Source organism: Acinonyx jubatus, chromosome C2, assembly GCF_027475565.1.
Source record: "Acinonyx jubatus isolate Ajub_Pintada_27869175 chromosome C2, VMU_Ajub_asm_v1.0, whole genome shotgun sequence".
Lineage (NCBI taxonomy): Eukaryota > Metazoa > Chordata > Mammalia > Carnivora > Felidae > Acinonyx > Acinonyx jubatus.
The window spans coordinates 73720132-73741247 of record NC_069384.1 but is presented as its reverse complement, the minus strand read 5'-3'; the positions used below and the strand labels follow the sequence as shown (position 1 = coordinate 73741247).

Below are 21116 nucleotides of genomic sequence, written 5' to 3'. Positions count from 1 at the left end.
CTGCTGCCTTATTATGCGCTCATCACAGCACTGACTTCTTGCTGTTCTCAGAAACGACATGGAAGTTCAGAAAGAGTTTCTCTTGCTTTTCCCCACTCACCAGGCTTTAGTTATGCAGTCTACTCGCTGCTATGACATACATGATAACGTTAAGAGATTGCGGTCAAAAAACTATAAATGCTGCTAAACATGTAGAGATGTACTCAATTTCAAGCCAAGGAAATGCAAAAGTAATACAATAATAAAGTATCATTTTCATATATCAGACGAGCCAGAGTTGAAAAGATGGATAATGCTCAACGCTGGCAAGTGGGGTAGAGAAAGCAAATATTCTCTAAAACACAAAACAAAACAAAACAAAAATTGCGAGTCAGACTGTAAATTTAGTACATGCACAATCTTATGAGAGGCAATTTGGCATTACGCATCACTCAAAATTTAAACATACATCCCCTTTTGTGCATCAGTGCTATTTCTAGGACTTTATCCTATGGAAATAAACTGACAAATATATGAGAGTACATGTACAAAGTTGCCCATCGCAGTCAAAACATTTAGAACTAACATAAGTGTGCCACACAAGGTATTTGCTGAATATGGCATAGTTCATTGAAATACAATTTAAACATTAAAATAGTTATGTGGAAGCAATAATTATCAAAAGGAAAATATATCCATGATATGTTTTTAGCAGTGATGAAAAGGACAGCATAAAAAAGTATAGATGGAATGACTCCATTTTTTGTTTAAATAAAATATATCTGTGAATGTGTATGCATGTTTAGAATAGAGTGTGATTGCTTTTATTGTGTTTTGGCATGAGGCATAGTGCAAATAAATGGGTGATCTCCAAATACAACATGCTTCCCGTATTTAGACATGTATCGGGGGGAAATGGAAGTCTTGAAGAAATAATATGTTCGGTGGTATGCTGGTAAATATTGAACAACTGGCCTTCAGGTGGGTCAGGATGTAAGTCCTGTGTTGCATTTACCGATTTCTATGGCATAAATATTCGCGACATTATTCATTTCAGGCTACTGAATGTAGAGTCGAAAGAGACATAAGTAGCACACCATTATGTAGTATTTCCATGATACAGATACACAGATGTAAATAAATGCAACAGTATAGATAATAGTAAAGTGTAGTAAAAAATTACTAAATTTTATATGTTAGATGAATTTTGCGTATGCACTTTTTATAAGTCTAGAGAGTCAACAATACTGATCATGGTCTGAGTGGAAGATTTATGAATCCTATCTACTTCATTTTTTAGACTTTTTTTGTCATTTCAATATTTTTATAGTAAACATGTTATGTTTATAATCAGAAAACAACTCAAGGGTTGATTTTTTTTGTATTTTCTAGAACCTAGGAAAGAAAAAAAAATCAGGAACATTACTTTCAGAAACAAGTCTCGCTAGAATAAAACACTTCCCCCAAAGGAGTATGGTTTCATTAGGGTGTAACTAAGGATAATGGTAAGCAATATTCTAATCAATTAAAGCAGGATATCTTTGTTAAGTCATTTGTAAGGAAATGAGCACTCAGTATTTCGAAGATGTTTCAAAGCATAAATATGTAACAATAGAATTGAGCTCCCCGGTGGTCGGATACTCTCCCTCTACAATGGAGGAAACATAGTCCCAAGACAGGGAGAGGTTTTCTCAAAGTAAGCACTACAAGGTCTAAGGGAACTCAGTTCTCTCTTTATAAATGGTCTCTGTAGCTTGTGAATAGAAGTGTACATTCCTTCCTTGTCATTATTTAGTGAGAAGAGATGACCTCATTTTGGGGGGTACTAGTCATTCAATTGGTTAATTGTTGAAGCCCTCACTCTTCCTTTGTTTAGATAATAGGAGCTTACACTTACCTCGAATTTTATACTCCTCAAAACCCTTCCCCATAGCTTATTTCAGCGGATCCTCATATGAGCCCTGTGAGACACATAGGGCAAGAAGGACCACTCCTATTCGACAAATACGGAAACAGGCTAGAGCAGCAAGTGGCTAGCCCAAGGCAAGTGAGAGCTGGGCCTCTGGTCCACTCGAGGAGGCACTGCCTAGGAGTCAGTCATCTGGAGGAACCTGTTCTGAAGGTTACTTCCCCCCCCCCCTTTCTTCCTCGTCCTTCTAACAAATTCTTTCTTCTCTTGTCTCCTGTCTCATTTTGCACTTAAGAAATATTACTTTCATATCACCTAGAGTTGCTCTTTAGTTCCTATTACTTTTATTCTGGAATGGAAGACAGTCCCAGGCATCTTTAGGCCTGGAAATATTCTGGTTATTCATTTGACATGAGGGCTAAACCCCCGAATGTTGTTTTTTCTTGAAATTTGAAGTCATTTCTGTCATTGAAGGAATAACTTCTGCAAAGGTCCAAATAATGTATATTATAAAGCAAGAAACTGTAAACAGTTTGGGGTGACATGTTTGTAGATAATTTTTTGGCTTTCTAAAAGGGATTAAAATTGAAGTCAGAAAAGATGGAATTATTCAGGAATTACAAATCTACAAATCATATATAACAAAACAGATCCTAGAGAATCGAAGATCAGACGTTCTCCCAAGCTTTGTTATATCAAGGGAGGAAGTGTGATCTGTTAAGAGTACAATGTCCTCGGGAAGGATTGAAAAAGGTATCACCAGGCTATGTTTAGGTCCAGAGGCAAAAAGAGGTACCAACTTAATTCATATGGTATCTCAGCTCCTGGACTTACTGGCTGATGCAACCTTAGGTAAATTCTCAGTGCATCAATTTCTTCATCTTTAAGGTGTGATTCATAGTATGTACCCTACAAAGTATAGTAAAAACCAAATTAGCTAGTGGCCAAGAAAATACTGGGTAAACTCAATCTCACTATAAAAATATGTGGACTATCTTTTAGATATCTTAATAATTTTGGGGGCACCTAGGTGGCTCAGTTGGTTAAGCATCTGATCTCCACTCAGGTCATGATCTCATGGTTCACGAGTTCAAGCTCTGTGTCAGGCTCTGTGCTGACAGCTCGGAGTCTGGCACATGCTTCAGATTATGTGTCTCCCTCTCTCTCTGCCCCTCCCCTGGTAGTGCTCTCTCTCTCTCTCTTTCTCAAAAATAAATAAACATTAAACAATTTTAAGGCATCTTAATAATTTTTGTGAGTTCTTGCCATTCACAACACCATGGATGGACCTAGAAGCTACAGCGCTAAGTGAAATAAGTCAGAGAAAGACAAATACCACATGATTTCACTCACATGTGAAATCTAAAAAACCAACCAACCAACCAAACAAACAAAAAACAGGCTCATAAACAAAGAACAAACTGGTGGTTGCCAGAGGGGAAGGGGTTGGGAGAATGGGCAAAATAGGTGAAGGGGACTAAGAGGTACAAACTTCCAGTTATAAAATAAAGAAGTCATGGGGTAGGAGAGTACAGCATAGGGAATATAGTCAATAATATTGGGATAAAATTGTATGGTGACATACGGTAACCTCACTTATTGTGGTGAGCATTTTGTAATGTATAGAATTGTCAGATCACTGACAATGGAATATCCACCTGAAAACAATATAGCATTGTGTGTCAGTTATCCTCTGTCATAAATAAGTAAATAAAGAAGTAAATAAAAAATAAGTAAATACATAAATAAGTAAGAGATCTTGATAATTTTGGAAGTTTACAGCTCTGGGCATGGGGAATGGAGCAGTGAGTTACAAGGGACAGAATCAGACACAGCAACAGGCAGGTGGCCAGGTCTCTCCAGGCGGAACAAGATGGAGAGCCCAAGACTGCATACTAATGGCCGCATCTCCCCATTAGGCAGACTGCTGGCCAAATGACCGCTCTCCGGGAAACACAGAGTGCCTCTCCATACCAAAGGCTGCCTCCTAACTGGACTTTCAGAGGCACACAACATGAAGTTGACACCCTGCTGCACCAGGCGGTGCCATTATGAGGATGAACTGTGAACAAAATTGCCATGCCGCAATGTGTAGGCTAGAGTAGCAGGACGGTGGTTTCCCTAGCAGTAGGAATGTCTACTAGCCAGTGGATGACTCTGAATGACTACTGAATGACAAATCGTCAAAGAGCAGAAATGAGAGTATGAGAAAAGAGTGGGTGTGTTTCCATCTGAGGATTTGAGGGAGGAGCCCCTGCCTTCTGGCGAAGGGATTCCAAGATGAGGGTCAAATTTTCAACTCAATATGGGGAATAATAGAAGATTCACTCCTCAACATAGGGTCAGAGGTCATCTCTAGTGCTATTTGCTTAGGGCCTAAAGACACTTGTCATTCGGCAGAGTCAAATCCAAAAGAAGTAAGGAGATGGTTAAGAAGCCCATGTAGATTTGGGTGCCTTTTATTCCCTTATAATTTTTTCAGCTTTGATAGCAAAAGGGATCTACTCTTGAAGGTCCAAAAAATGTTGTTGCTATAGGAACAGGTAAGCAGATTAGACTTGAAAGACCAGTTTAGGAACAAAGAATTTAATAGTCAGAGCTAAAGCAATTAACCAAGAAAAATTTTAAATAAACATCTTTTGGGTTTCTTATTTATATACTAATTCCAAGAAGATAAAATGCTATTATAGAATGGGAGTACCACATTTTAACATTTTAATTACACCATGACTGGTATAGACTATACTTACACAATCAGCAGAAAGGCCTTATTAACCAGAAGTACACATTTCTAACTCTCTCTTGATTGCATTGTAATTGACAAATACAGCTTTAAATTCAGCAAGAACATGAGAATCATCTTTGATTTTCCTATAGTTCCTCAGAGGAGAACACATCTAAAATAAAAGAGACAGTGAACTGCAGAAAATTTTTGTAATCAATCTCTATACCTAGAGACATACAAGCAAAATTGTAGAAGTAAACAGCGAAGTGTGTAGGCTGATAATTGTTAATATTTTATGTTTTCCCAGTCCAACATTCTTTGTGAACACAGATATGTGAGAAGAGAGTCAAAGACTCAGCAGCACTCCTACCTCGCTGTGGATGTTCGGTTTCTTCCTATCAAGGAATACACTGCATCCCAACATTAGGGATTTGCTGAAATCATTAAAGTTCTGAACAGAACTTGCTAGACTCGTGAGGCTCAAAAATGCTTCATAAAGTGGCATTGTGCTTCTCTCCCTTTCTGTTTCATTTAAAAAGAGAACATTCTTGATAAAATGAATACAGTGTTTTCATTCTAGCAAATTTCTGCTGTCAGAGATTACATTTATGGGACAGAGAGACTTTTTGGACACTACCTTTTCTCACATAATACCAGAGTCAGGTTGCAAAGAAGCATGTGAATGTCTGAGAGAGAGTGTGTGTGTGTGTGCATACGCATGCGCATGTGTGTGCATGTGTGCGTGTGTGTGTGTGTGTGTGTGTGGCAGGGGACAGTATCGGAGGCTGGGGAATGGGAATAGGAAGACGGGAGTGTGGCTAGAATCTTACCATTTCATTCTCTTCTCCTTCATTGAGCAGAGCGTGCTGGCCCTTCTCAAAGTGGTCCCCCATGAAAAAGTGATTCCACTCCTCCCTGGCCTTCCTGAGCAGGAGCCTCCGAGACCAACCTGCCGAGCCACCGCAGCTAGCCAGCTGACTGAAAGAGTTAATGATTCTCCAGGTTAAGACTCCTTCTTGTGCACACACCTACTCTCGGCAAATGACAATACTTAGCAAACTGAACTCCTCCCACCAGTCGCCCTCTGCTCGGAGGAATTTCTGCCTTGCTTACAGCATTGTCTCAGAGCAGCTGTCCCCAAAGAGGCTGCTCCCATGCCGGTCTTTTTGTGCCCAATTTACAGGGAAAGAACTCATTGCCTGCCCAGTGCCTGCCAGCATAAGACATCTGACTGCAAATCCAACAGGACAATGCCGAGTTGGCAAGACCTTTCCGAGGAGTGGGGGAGCGGGCTCAAGAACTCCCAGGTCACTGCTTTATTCACAGAGGCTAAGGAATTGGGGTGGGGGGGTGGGGAGGGGTGGCTGACAGAGCTGCAGATTTTATTTGATTACTGAAAGCCCCAATCCACCAGCTTTTAATAGTATCCTCATTCATTTTGCTTACAAAAGGCACAAATTACGACTAATCCTCTTCCAAAGTTATTTGTAATCACATTTCTTTGTGCATGCAAAAATGTTCTACTCAATGTGTATGTGGAATTGAGTTTACTTTTGGGAAAACCATAGAGAAAGAACAAAGGTATAAGCAAACTATTGTATGTGGTCTCCTCTCACGAAGATACTGGTGGTTAAACTCTTGAGGAAGTCTAGAAATAAAATATTCACATGACTATGTGGCAAGACTAATTTTTTAATTTATCCACACCTTCATTCAATATACATAATCTGAGCACAGGGACTGCCCATATAAATCAAGTGATATCTGCTACCCTCAGACTGACGTCAGGATTCAAACGTACAAATAAATATGATAGAAGGTGGTTTGTTACTATGAAAGCTGGACCAGAAGTCTGAGAGAGCTGTCAGAAGCCTCAACATGGTGTAGGGGAACGAACACACAGCCACTGTGGCTCTGGAGAGAAACCTGGATCCCAGCTGCTGGTCCATGCTCTGTCAGCCGTGTGATTATTTAACCTACAGGAGCTGCCTCTTCTCATCCAGTAATTTGAGGCATTGAATGAGGACTTGGGAGAGCATATTGTACAGCTCTAATCAAGTGCTGTTGGTGTCATTAAACTAAAGGTCCAATATAACAGCAGGTAGTAGTACATAGTGGTTAAAGGTATGTGCCCTGAACTTGAAGAGCCTGGGTTTCAATTTGGGCTGTGAACCAAGATGGCCTAGTTCTGCCATTTTAGGATAATACATGTCATAAGCTTTAGAAAACCTTTATTTCCTCACATAAAGGTGATGATAATAGAACTTACCTGAACTAGAACTTCCTAAAACTGTTGTGTGAAGAACAGTACAAGGGAAGAAGTATGTGTTCAATAAAGTAGAGTTATTTTTACCTTCACCGTGTCCACTCACTCCTTCAAGCTACAACTCTTGGCACTAATATCCCCAACTTGACCCTAGTAGCCCTAACAAGACCACGACTAGGGGTGCCTGGGTGGCTCAATCGCCTAAGAGTCAGACTCTTGACTTCGGCTCAGGTCATATCTTATGGTTCATGAGATTGAGCCTCACATCAGGCTCTGCGTGTTATCAGCTGTGGATCCTGCTTGAGATTCTCTCTCTCTTCCTCTCTCTCCGCCTCTCTCTCTGTCAAAATAAATAAACAAACTTAAAAAAAAGATCAAGACTAAAGTGTGTGTGTGTGTGTGTGTGTGTGTGTGTGTGCATGCATGCACATAAAACCTTGATCAAATGATAAAGTATCAGCAAGATAAACATAAAAAATACTAAGCTATTGTAATATGAATTACAAAACATATGCATACTGTTTTGAGTTTCCAAATATCATTAGCACACATTTCATCAAATAAATAGAAGGGAATTAGTATTTCACCACAAGATCAAAATACAAGGAGTATGGGATTTTTTGGGGGGGGGGGGATGAAAATGTTCCAGAATTAGACAGTGATTTTTGGCTGCACAACTTTGTGAATATACTAAAGTTCACTAAATTGCACACCTTTAAAGAGAGAATTTTGTGAGTGAGAGTTATCTCAATAAAAAACTTACCTCACAGAAAGGTAAGTGAACCCGTTAGAGCTCCAGCAGGCAGTCGTTCAAATATGTAGGAGAGAGATGATTACAGTGAGATTTCAAAGTTTGCACCAACTGATGGGGGTTGAGTGTTAGTATGTAAAGTGGTGATAAGCATCCTGATGCCAGAGTGCAGGTAAGAGAAGAGGGTTTCATTCTCTTGTCCATAATTGGTAATCCTTGCACTGGTGCCCCTGGCTGGGATCCTCAATACACTTGGCAACTCGGGCACCACCGTGGGTGAGGATGAGTGTGCAAATGATTAAGAGTTCAAGGAAAGCCTTCGCCCAAACTTATGTCACTCAACAAATCTACTCATGCAATAACAATATTGAAGCCAAACTTGAATAGCAAAAGAAGTCCCTAAGAACACGAAACATTTTTGTGAAACCCAGGGAAATCTGTAGGAAATCATCTCCAACAACATGGCCCAGTAGAACCGACGACTGTGAAATAGTGACAGTTTCCTCACGTTCCTCCAGGAGTTCTAATAGTAAAACATCCCAGTGCCCCAATGGCAGCGTGACTTATGAGCAGTGATCTTCCAGTATATATACAGGTTCATGTGCTATATACAAAGTGTTCTGCAAGGAATGTTGCCTTTATTTGGCTAGGAAACCTCTGTGTGGAGGAAGCATTTGAGAAGGGCCTTGAAAACAGACAGGGAAGGAAGGTCTTAGCAGGTGGAGATGCTGAAGCCTGGCCTGGGAGTGGGGCCACTCCCAGAACAAGAATTTGAAGCAGGGGAGCCATCAGAAGGAGAGGCACACAGCTTTGTCCAGGGTGCATTCATCACCTTTCCTGTAGCCAGGCTGTGTGACGGAAGAAGAGGAGAGCGAGATGTGGCAGAAAATACAGATCAAGGACATTCCAGGGAGGTCTTGAATTTGAGGCCTGGGTCTGGACTTAATGCAATGGGTAATGACACAAGTGAAGGCAAACTGATTTCATAAATACACACATTTTTTTGTGATCAGCTCCTGTGTAAATATTATAGGAATCATTGCATCAGCAGGTTCTAAAGTGATATTAAACGCCTTTGGAGAGTTCCCTTGAACCCTCTAAGTGACACCTCAATTTCCCTGTTGGAAAGTTTAATTTTTTTGTTAAAAAATAATTTAATAGACTTTATTATTTAGACTAGTTTTAGGTTCACACCAAAACTCAGCAGAAGGTACAGAGATTCCCATATACTTTCTGTGTATACACATCCTTCCCCCCTATTGTCAACACCCAGAATGATGCATTTGTTACAGTCGATGAACCAACCTCAACACATCATTTTCACCCCAAGTCCAAAATTTACATTAGTGTCATACATCCTATGAGTTTTGACAGATGTATAATGGCATATATATCCACCATCACAGTATCATACAGACTAGTTCCACTGCCCTAAAAATTCTCTCTGCTCCTTATATTCATCCCTATGTCTCTCCCAACCCCTAGCAACTACCGATTCTTTTACTATCTCAATCATTTTGCTTTCTCCAGAATGTTATACTGTTGGAATCATACAGCATGTTGCCTTATTAAAGTGACTTCTTTCCTTTAGTAATATACATGTAAGTTACCTCCACGTTTTTTTGCGCCTCAATAGCTCATTCCCTTTTAGAGCTGAATAACACTTCACTGCCTGGATATACCATGGTTTATTTATCCATTCACCTCCCAAGGACATCTCGGTTGTTTCCAAGTTTTGGCAATTATGAATAAAGCTGCATACATTCATGGGAGGACTTTTGTGTAGACACATGTTTTCAACATGTTTGATAATGTTGTCAGGGAAGTGCAAATTAAAACAACAATGAAATATCACTACAAATCTATTAAAATGGCCAAAATTGATAGCACCGACAACACCAAGTGCTGACAAGTATGTGGAGCAAAAGGAATTCTCATTCATTGCTGGTGGGAATGCAAAATGGTGCAAACACTTTGGGAGACAGTTTGGGGGTTTCTTTTTGTTTGTTTGTTTGGGGGTTTCTTACAAAATTAAGCATCTTACCATATGTGTTTCTTGGTATATACCCAAAGGGGTTGAAAGTTTAGATCAGTCTTTCTCTTCCCAGTTTGCCTGTTCAATATTTCTATTCTGCACTGCAGGTGGCTCACACATGGTGAGAAGAGCAGATATGGATTTGGTATGGTCTGAATTCAAATCGTGACATTTTGCTGACAGTTTCCATTTATTCATTTAATACTTATTTGATTGACTTCAGTATATCAAGACCTGTACTAGATGAAGAACAGAGATTACTAGAATACACCTTTGAAGAGTGAAGTCTGCTGGAAAGCAAGACCAACACTAAAATATAAATTACAAAACATGTGCTAAATACAAAGGAGTGGCAGAGGACAAAGTCCAGGTAGAGAATGAAGCCGGGAAGGCTCTGTGGAGGTAGGGAGCTCTATGCTGGCCTAGATCAATGGAGATGGCTAGGGAAAACATTACTGGAAAAGGAGACAGAAAGCAAAGTCACAGAGGAGTTCTTGCACAAGAGCTCCTTCAGAGACTACGAATCACACACATATGCTGATGACCTAGAATTGAGAGGAATGTCTGAAGAAAGGTTGCTTCAGCCATTCTCTGATTCTCCCTCTGCACTCATTTCCTCTTAAACATTTCATCTCAAAATAAGAATGAAAAAGAAAGAAAAGAAAAGAAAAGAAAAGAAAAGAAAAGAAAAGAAAAAAGAAAAGAAAAGAAAAGAAATAATTAGCTACCTCTTTGTTGATCTGGTATCTCAGCTTGCTCTCATTAATCCCACGAGCATACCCACTGCTCTGAGCAATTCTCAACCTCTTTGGGTGTATATAACAGATGTTAAATGGAAATAATGGCAGGACTAGTTTCTGCCAGCGCTGTGGGGATGCTGATACTTCTCTAGCCTAACCCATTTAGACGGTGTGAAGATAAGTGGTAATAATGTTTCATCATATATTAATTTCCACCTTTCATCTGAGAACTCCATAGCATATTACAAACATTATTCCTTGCAACATCTCTGTGAAGTACAGAGGTGAGTAATATTATTGCCCCCACTTGAGAGCTGTAGGAACTGAGTCACAAAGGGGTCAAAGAACTGTTCAAGGTCATGTGTCCTCAGCATGGAGTAGAACCTCAATCATGTGCAGCCTTTCTGCCTTGTCATCGTTGGCAACGAGCTGCCTCAAGCTTCCTCTTTAGTCCTCATTACCCAAATCTGATATTTGTAGAATACTTGAGACTGTTGGCTATAGAACTTTATCTAAACTCAAAGTTTTACTGTTATTATTAACTAACTTAATCTGCACTAATGCATAATGTGGAAAACTGAAGATGTGATGTCCCAAAGAGGAACTACCTGCCTCAAGGTGCTGATGTGAAGCTCAATTGAATTAATTAATGTTTGTAAAACATTTAGCAACCCTTAGATTAAAGGGTCTAATACAAAGATACAAGGCTTTCCCTTTAATTACAGAAGAAAAAAGCTCGCTAATGGCTATCTCTACTTCTCAGAGGCGTTGTCTCTGATTCTCCCTGCTCTGCACTGGGGTCTGACCTGCTTTAAGGTGGTTCGGGGTGGCTCATATATCCACATTCAGAAAAGCCCCATTCCTGTGCATTCTGTGATTTCCAAAACTAAACTAAAAGATTCCTCTCTAAAGGTAAGGCGGCTTCCCCTCTGTGAAGCTTACCTTGGTTGGCAACTAAGATGATAATTTTAGGTCATGAAAGACAGTCTATTTAGAAAAAAAAAAAAGTCAAAAGAGTAAATCCCCAGGCAGAAACTTCATGCCAGTGTACTTAATTCTAAGAACTTTTAAGCTAGAAATTTGAATATAGAAAATAATACATTTTAGAGTGTAACTGTTAAGAATTATAGACTGTTACAATTCAGCCTTAGACATTACTAAATGACCCTCATTGTTTCTTGGGTGAAGAAAAAGTTCCAGGAAGACTGTATAATGATGTGTCCAAGGTTACAATAGGAAAGATAGGATTCAACTCGGGGACTGAAGTTTTGTATAATGTACGTCACATAGCACCATACTGCTGTCCACCTTCCGTAAAAGAATCAGAGTCAGATATTTGAAACATTCTCTCTAGAATATTTAAAAGAGAATTTCATTTGAAAAGCTTGATTTAAATAGAAAATTCCAAGGACCCACCAGTTGTATAAGGTTATGGCCATATCACAGAAATGTAGGGTGTTTCCCATCACTTGGGCAGGATAGAGAGGGATTGGGACATGACATTGGATATACCTACTGGGTTAAAAAAAAAAAAAAAGCTACACTTGGGAAACTGATGAAATTGCAGGAGCTAACAAAGGAAGTTTAATCTAGCCAGCAACTGAAACTTATGTCAATCTTTGCTTACAGCTCAAGAGAGCAGTTGGCCAAGGAAGGCGGGGGGGAGGGACATAAAACAGAAGTGGAACGTTTCCAACAAGCTGTTGGAGTCCAGCTATGAGGAACATGGGGCAGGTGATACCTGGAAATCCAGACAGCAGGAAGCTGGCTCCTGGAGTCCATCCTCTAGTGGCCAATACCAATCAGAGACTTTGGGTCTGAGGCCAGGTTCCAATACCAAGTCAGAGCCTGGCAAGAGAAAGACTAGTCCTTACTTTTAGGAAGGATCTGGGCTAAATATGGGTGGCCAGACAGGGACTTGGAACCTAGACTTAGGAATGAAGTAGGAGCCCAATTAGAAGTATCAGGGCACCATCTCTGGTCAGACTGGTAGGGAGTGTGATATTGCTGAGCACTGATGAGCCAGCCTGAGCAGGGTTCAGGACCTCCACCCTGGCCCCAGAATGACCCAGACACAGGGCTGGCCGCCTGGTGGGAATCAAGAACGGATCCCGGCTGGAGATGGAAAGAGAGAGACAAAGCTGGGACTGGCTATCGGGCCTCTCTGTTTCCCTCCTCCCTGATGTCCATTTTATGCTTAGTTATTGCTCTCATCAACAAGTAAGAAGCCGCACAGAACATAGGAGACCCTCAAGTAGATCAACCCATGACATTTTGGGAGAAGACTAATGAAGTTCAGAGCTTTGATTTGTCCATATTACACATGTCTTTCAAGGCCCTAAGCAAATGGGTAATGGGAAATATTATTTCCTGGTGAAAAAAGAGAATGGAAAGCAGAAATAAGGCACCCCTAGTACTCAGACACCCCCACCCCCATTAGTGTGGCATCTGAGGGGGCTCAGGTTTTTGAGCTCTCCCTCAAGCTGCCATTAACTCTGCCAAAGACCTCAAATTAACAACCCAGTAAACACTGCGTTTGCCATGCAAATGCAACTTTGAGCTAAATCCTCCAGCCTCCAGCCTAATCTCCGTTCCCTCAGAGGGGGATGGGAGCTGTCCCTGTCTTGGCACTTCCTTCCTTTGCAAGTCCCTGTGAAACCCTCTTTTCTGCGTTGGCCACAGGAGTCTTACTACACTTCTCTCTGCACTGGGACTTGAGCCCGGTCGTCTCCCCCTTCCTCTCTGTCTCTCTTTGGCCCCAGGGCCCTTGTATCTGGCTGGTTGTGTGTCTCGTTGTTGCTCTGTTTATTTCTCATCCACTCTTCAGGAGGCGGCTTAGAACAGCAGAAGTTTTTTAAAACAGTGGTGGCTGTCAGTCACTCCACAAACCTTGGTCCAAACCCAGACCTACCATACCAGAGTCCCTGGGAGAAGAAACACAAGGTTTGACAACTATAGGTTATATTATACTTGCATTACTTAAAAAAAAAAGGAGAATAAAAGAATAAGCTAGGTGTATAATCATGGCAAGCTGTCTATGATACATACCTGCAAAGTTAAGTTACAGAATGCTGTGTAGAACATTATCCCATTTCTATAACAGCAGAAAACATATGTATGTGGTGGTGATGGGGTGTATTTAAGGGTATTAAATCAAAGGAGTCCTTGGATTTGGGATTTAAGTCACTGATCCCCATTTCCCTCTGCCACCCCCCTGCCCCAAACCCTTGATGCACTGAAACCAGATCTAGCCTTAGATCACACACTGTATACTATGGCTCTACCATTTAATAGCAGTGGAAAAGTTGCCAGCTTACTTACCTACCCTATGCTTCAGTTTTTCACCTGTGAAATGGAATATTACTACTCTATTCTACGGGATGTAGTAAGGATATGTAAGATAACGTGTACATGCCCAGCCTAGTGTCAGAAAACTTAGAAAAATATTTTTAAAGAAAAGATACTAAAAATTTGAAAGTACTCAGTCAGTTAAGCATCCAACTTCAGCTCAGATCATAATCTCACAGTTTGTAGGTTGTAGCCCTGCGATGGGCTTTGTGCTGACAGCTTGGAGCCTGGAACCTGCTTCTGATTCTGTGTCTCCCTTGCTCTCTGCTCCTCCCCTGCTCGTGCTTGGTCTCTCTCTCTCTCTCTCTCCAAAAAATAAAATAAAAACATTAAAAAATATATATGTAAATATATACACACACACACATATTTTAGGGGTGCCTAAATATATATTCAGGGGAGCCTGGAGCCTTCTTCGGATTCTGTGTCTCCCTCTCTCCCTGCTCCTCCCCCACTCGTGCTCCATGTGTGTATCTCTCTCTCTCTCAAAAATAAATAAGCAATAAATAAGTAAATATATACATATATATTTAGTAGAGGTTGAACATGAAGCTGTACTTGTGAATTTTGTCTTCCCTATATATGTGAAAATGGAGGAAAAAGACAATTCAAATGTTTTTATTTGTCTTTCTAAAATAAACACATCTACAGATTGATTGCTTACTTGTAGGGTGTGAGCCCACCAGCACGAGAGCATTCAAAGCAGCATCTGCTAACCTGGAGACCTCCCAACCCTGGCCCATCTGCCTACCCAGGGCTTGCATTGGGCACCACTGGCTGCCCCCTGCAGGCCTGGTCCCAGCCTATGGGCTTCAGGACAAAAGCTTGCATGACTTTTGACAGACTGGAGAATCATCCAAGTATCCAATTACCTAGGCAAAATCCCTATGGGAGGGTTAACAAGCTGATAAAAGAAACTCCCCTGGGTACTATGAAATGCATTTGCGGAAACTTAGGATGATGCTTACCTTAAGGAACAGGACATTTCAAAAGCACAAGTGGGTCTCTTCAAATATCTGACTGCTCTTCCAGTAGAAGGATGGGCTTGATACTACAAGTCGAAGCTGGTTGAGAGCAAGGGCTTCAGTCCTCGATTGTGGCGATGTCTTCACGGGTGTGTCCCTGACATATTTTGCACATTACATATGTTCAGTTGATTGTAATTCAACTATAAGTCAATAAACTAAAAGAGTATTAGCCTTGATGTCACATAGCTTGGGCTCCGATTATTGCCTTGCCACTTCTGGTCAGTGTGATTGACAACAGATTCCTTGACCTCTTATCTTGGGAGTTGACAAGAAGCTAGGAGAGAGAAGAGTCAGTATGAGGTAAATACTGCTGTTGCTATTGGGTGCTCTGACTTCTGCAAAGTTCTTAATGTTGGAAGGGGTAGTTTAACATAAGGGAGGGCAGTTTTGCAGTCCTGGGTTTCCCAGGGTCTTTGAAAGGCCATCAGAGATCACGGAAAACAGGAAGATCGTAGCCGACCTCTGCAAGTGTCACTGTCTAACAAGGGCAACCCCAGGCTTTTGTTTTTTTTTATTTTTTATTCATTTCATTCATTTAAGTTTATTCATTTATTTTGAGGGGGGAGGGGCAGAGGGAGAGAGGGAGAAAGAATCCCAAGCAGGTTCCTTCCTTTAGCATGAAGCCCTAGGCAGGGCTCTATCCCACAAATCTTGGGATCATGACCTAAGCTGAAACCAAGAGTTGGATGCTCAACCGACTGAGCCACCCAGGTGTCCCACCCAGCCTTTTAAATAAGAGAAATTCAGAGCCAGATTATCTTGGCATGGGAAGGACTCAGAAGCTCCAGTCTGTCACAAGGTGTCCCAGCCTTCTTCTTCTCTCCCTCCTGTGCTACCTCCCTCCCAGCACAGGTCACCTTCCCCAGCTGGCACTCTGCTGGCATCTGGCGGCTGGGAGCGTGCACATCAAAGGCTATGAAATAGTCAATTATTTTGGAAGAGGAGGTAGGAACCACATCCACTTCCTGTCTCTTTTTCTTTCATCATGTGCCCTTGACAAGGGTCTCTTCTCTGCCTTGAGGCTCAGTTTCCTCATCTGTACAATAGAACTGATATTATTTGCCCCATCTTTGTACACTGTAAAGCACTTAATACTGCCCAGTACAGAGAGTTAAGGCAGGTCATGAGGCCGTCATGATTGAACATATGTGAGGTAATGAGGTGAGGGTAGTCTAGGAGGGAATGCTTGAGTTTTCAGACCACAAGCCCTTGCAGGTGAGGATGGGAACGAGTCAAAGTGCTTCCTTCCCCTCCTGGTAACATAGATGTGTTTTAGACCGTGGTTCTTTGGAAACAATCACTTGCCTTTGTTTCTTAACCTACTCTTTTTTGCTACTGCCTTAAATTCCAGTTTCATTTATTAGAATTTACTACTTTAGTGATTATCTTTAATTTTGAATCTCCAGGTTCTTCTTTGCTTTGTCCTTTACAACCCTTGTGATAGAACAGATGGTCTCCAGCTTATACATTCTCTACAACTAAACATTCCATGTTCTGGACAGCAGCTGGCCTGCCTCCCTCCTCAAAGCACTGGTGACCCCATTTAGCTTATATTATGTCCTCAATAATCTGTGACTGCTCCTGGGTATGCAGCCCAAAACCGATGTCACAATGTCACACACACACACACACACACACACACACACACACGCACACACCTACATGTGCACACCCAGCATCCCAGCATGAGCCCTGGTCTCACTCCCATTAGATCCACTGGTGATATTTGTCTCACCACTCCTTTCCAAGATCTTTCTCACCCCTCCAACCGTCTCTTTGGGAGATCTACTGCTAATTTCTTCAACCCCTTTGGCAAGACCCCATCTCTTATCCCAGATGTCATTCACAAAGCCTAATGTTATGGTTTACAATAATTTCAATTACTATTAAAGTATTTGATAACATGCTCATGTTAAGAATGAAAAGTTTTCTGGAAGACTAGTAAATACTTGCTAGTATTTACCAAGAAGAATATATTTATAATGGCAACGCCAACATTCATTGAATGCTTGCCTATACCAAACTCTGGTGTAAGGTAACTCACCTCCCCTCATAATCCTGTCATCAACTCTATGAGGTAGACACTTTTCATTCTCACCACTTCTAGAAATCTATTCCACTTCTAGAAATTGTTCCAGAGGGAATACTTTTGGCTACATTCAAAATGAATATGTAAAAAATTCATCACAACATATAGTTCTAACTGAATATATCCAATGTTATGGAGGATAATGCATCTATCAGATGTCATATCTTTAGGAATATTTAATAACATGGGAAAGGTAATGGAATATTAAGTGAAAATCAAGATGTAAAATTTTATATGCAACACAAGCCCAATATTATCCATGGATGCGTAGACAAGGAGAAAAAAAAAAAAAAACAGAAGAAAAAAAAAAGAAGCAGAACAAAACCCTAACAGTGAATATCTCTGAGTGGTATCTTTGCTTTATTAAATTATTTGTATCGTCTATTATTTCACAATAAACATACTCTAATGTCATAATCAGAAAAAAATAATTTTATTAAACATAGATTTTGCTATAGCATAACTTCTTTAATGTCTACTTAACCTCTACAACAGACCAAATGGAGAGTTTCACAATATCATTCTCCCTGAAGGGGCCAATGAGCTAGAAGTTAATATTACTCCCAAGGATATGGAGTTAATATTACTCCCAAGGAAATGTAATGCAAGTTTATTCCAATTGCACAGAAAAGACGTAAAGAAGCTCTGCAGTTCACTTGGTGGCAGGAAATGAATCCTCATTAAGGATGCACTGAACTCCCCGAACTGCCCAAAAAAATGGAGATTTTGCTACCATGCAGTAGCCCTTCTCTTTGCTCTAGGATGCTTCCTTCTTCCAGAATGTTTCATTTCTGTAATGTGCTCTGTTTCTTTTCTCCCCTCCAGTCCCTGCCTCTCCCAAACCCGATTGGCCCTGGTCCTGTTCATAGCCTCCCTGGGGTCCTCTGGTGACTCCCCTTCCTCTGATCACACGAGCCTGGGCAAGGCAGTCTGAGATCCTAAGTCCGCAGTGGTGCATGCACTCGGTAAAAATGGGAGCACCTGAAGCACCACCGAAGAGCTTTGGCAAACAATTGATTCCATGACAAAAGCAGCTTCTCTCTCTGGAGAAAATAGTAAAAGTAAAGGCAAAAATCATTCATGCAATTGCACGCAATAATGGACACTCCACTTAACCATTATTTCTTGGGCATAGTGAAAGAACATGAATTTGTAGTCACCCCAAATCCAGACATTAGCCAGGCTCTACAGCTAAGTGGGGGAGTCTGTGCAAGGCTGCAAAGATTGCTCATCTATAAAACAGGTCTAATAACTTCACAGTGCTGTTGGAAGAATAGAAGTGTACAAGATGTGTACATGAGAGAACATAAACCTAGCACTCAGATCTTTGTTTCCAATACCACTTTCCAAGAAAAAGATCCAGGTTTCCTTGGAAAAATGACTGATTTTAGGACTAGAGAAGCAAATAAACAAGATGAGCCTGGAGACTCTTTGAGTGCTAGAAGGTAAGGAAGTGCTCAAAATCAAAACAAAACCAAACAATGGTGGAGATATATCAAGAAGGTACTGAAGCAACTGAATACCGCCCCCCCCACAATGGCCAAAGCTAAAACAGTCTAAGCAAGAAAATATAAAAATTGGATTTGGATTATAACCCAATGCATAAAATTGATATCCATGAATCCACACTGATGTCAATAAAAGATAGAGTAAATAAATAAATAGGGGAGAAGAGAGAACTCTCCTACACAGAAGAATCCAAATAATTTATGTAGATACTGCCCCCCTGCCCCAGGCAGGGTTACATAGCTCTCCACTCATGTGTAGTCTGCACATAGCGACTTCCTGCCAAAGAGTGCAGTATAGAAAGAGCAAAAAAAGAGTAACTGAGAGGTGGAGAATCCTGACACACTCTCCCTCAGCCAGGTGATGGAGGTCAACATCAACAGTGACAAATCAGGTTGGTAGTATGCGCCCTCAGCATGATGAGATGAACATGCCCCTTTACCTCTGTGATATTTCTCCCCTAAACTCATAATTCTGGTCGAACAATGAGAAAAACCTCAGACAAATCCCAGTAGAGGGACATTCTACAAAATACCTGCTCAGTACTCCTCAAAGCTGTCAAGGTCCTCAAAAACAAGGAAAGTTTGAGAAAAGGTCACAGCCAAGAGGAGCCTAAGGAGACCGTAACAACTAAATATAATGTGGTTTCCTGGAACAAATAAAGAACATTGGTTAAAACTAAGATAATCTGTATAAAGTATAGACTTTACTTAATAGTAATATGTCAATATCAGTCTCTTAGTTGTAATAAATGTACAATTCTCAAGAGGTTAACAATAGGAAGGACTGGGTTTGGGGCATATGGGAAGTCTGTACTATTTTCACAATTTTTCTGTAAATTGAAAACTATTCTAAAATTAAAACTTCAGGGGCTCCTGGGTGGCTCAGTCAGTTAAGTATCTGGCCTTGATTTCCGCACAGGTCATGATCTCACCGTTTTGTGAATTCAAGGCCCCCGTTGGGCTCCACGCTGTTAGCATGGAGCCTGCTTTGGATTCTTTCTCTCTCCCTCTCTCTCTGCCCCTCCTCCACTTGCATTCTCTCTCTCTCTCTCAAAATAAATAAATAAATAAACTAAAAAGAAATTAAAAGTTCAGTCTTTAAGAAGCAGTGTGAATACAATGTGTTTATTACAGTAATTGGGAACTGCCTGGTTTAAATTTAAAGCATCCCTGCCTCTGTTTGTCACTTTGTTAAAATAATTGAAGCCACCTTGACGGCAATGTCAAGATTTTGATGTAGGTTGATGTTATGAACTGGCTTGGGCTCTACAAAAACAAACAAACCCCTTGGTTTAGTGAGATAACTCTGCCCTCTAGTGGCTTAACATTTTATATACTTTCAGTGGCAAAGGACAGTCTAGAGCGCTACTCACCTTTGATGTTTCAAAGTCCAGACAAGAGTCAAAATATACTCAGGGCCTTTAATCTGCTGGGACCATACCCCACTTTGTAACACTTACACAGAACTTTACCTTCCTGAGTAGTCTCTGAGAAAAGACACATTTGTGTGAAGGAACTGTCTGGTGGGAATATAAAAGGCAAAGTTAGGTGGAGTGGGGGGGCAGTTTGACAATGTGAATGAGAAGATTTAAAGATATTTATGTACCTGCACCCAGTAAATTCACTTTTGGAAACTGTTCCACAGGAAATTAATGCAAGTTACAGAAAAAGATTTAAAACATTTTTAAAAAACGTTACATTTAACAATGAACAATTTGAAACAAACTAAGTGTTTCACAATGGGGTAGTTGTGGAGGAAAGGAAGGAAGGGGAAGGAAGGAACACTGTATCAGTATACTGGACTTATTATGCACGCAATAAGGGCATTCCTAAGAATATTTAATGACATGGTTAAATTGTTCATGATATAATGTTTAGTAAAACTCCATGAACAGTGTGATCAAAACTTCAGGGAATAATAGAGATGACCATGTATACACACACACACACAAACAATGACACATACTTCTCAGGTCACAGTGTGCAGAAAATGTAACTATTTTTGTTTAAATCTCAACTTGATTTTTGCTTTAATCCTTCATTTTGCTTGATGGACAAAAATGGATCTGGTTAGCTATGAGGTAGCTCAATCACACCAGGGTTTTCTTCAGCGCTTGTGTTTAAACGATCATTTAAGGGATCTACCGCTTCCCTCCTCCTTCCATTAGATTGGCCCCTCTGTCCACTGGATTGTGGCAGCACAGAGCGAGGAAAGGCCGGTCCTTCCTCACCCTCTGTCTGTCACTGGCATAGGTTGAGCCATCACTTGTCTTTGTTTATCTGGTGATTTGCACGTGGTGGGCTTGCCTCCACTTAGACACTTGTGGCTCCATCAAGAGTTGTCTCTCTGCCTTCTCTTGGTCCTTCTCTACATCTTTGGAGCAAATGAAACCCCAGGGCACTTTCCCAAGCCTCCTTGGCCACATGCAACGTGGGGTGAGCTCTCCAGCTAGACTTGCCTTGTTTTGCTCATTTCTTCATTACTGCTGTGATGTGTGAGCACGAGAGACTTCTGTGCCATTATCACTGCCCCCTCAGATTTCCCCGGGAATCAGTATATAGTCCTCTGCTTGAGGTCCCGGCCCCACCACTGTAGGACTTCCATTATTCTGCAAAGTATGGGAGTGTCTGTGAGACCTAGACCAACACCAAACTCCATCATTCCTCCCAAATCTCTCCTTGCTCAGCTGTGACATTTCTATCAAATCCACGGCAGGAAAATTGACTCCTACATCACT

General features: G+C 40.9%; 1 protein-coding gene across 1 annotated transcript in view; it reads right to left on the bottom strand.

The window, feature by feature from the left end:
• ATP13A4 (ATPase 13A4) overlaps positions 1–21116 on the bottom strand; it is a 196563-nt gene that overhangs the window by 160838 nt on the left and 14609 nt on the right. Inside the window, exons 2-4 of the mRNA XM_053221900.1 lie at positions 14722–15055; positions 7643–8478; positions 5444–7217 (exon numbers count right to left, since the gene is read on the bottom strand). Of these exons, the coding sequence (XP_053077875.1) occupies positions 5444–5506 (63 nt within the window). The 5' untranslated portion in view covers positions 5507–7217; positions 7643–8478; positions 14722–15055. The remainder of the gene's footprint in view (positions 1–5443; positions 7218–7642; positions 8479–14721; positions 15056–21116) is intronic.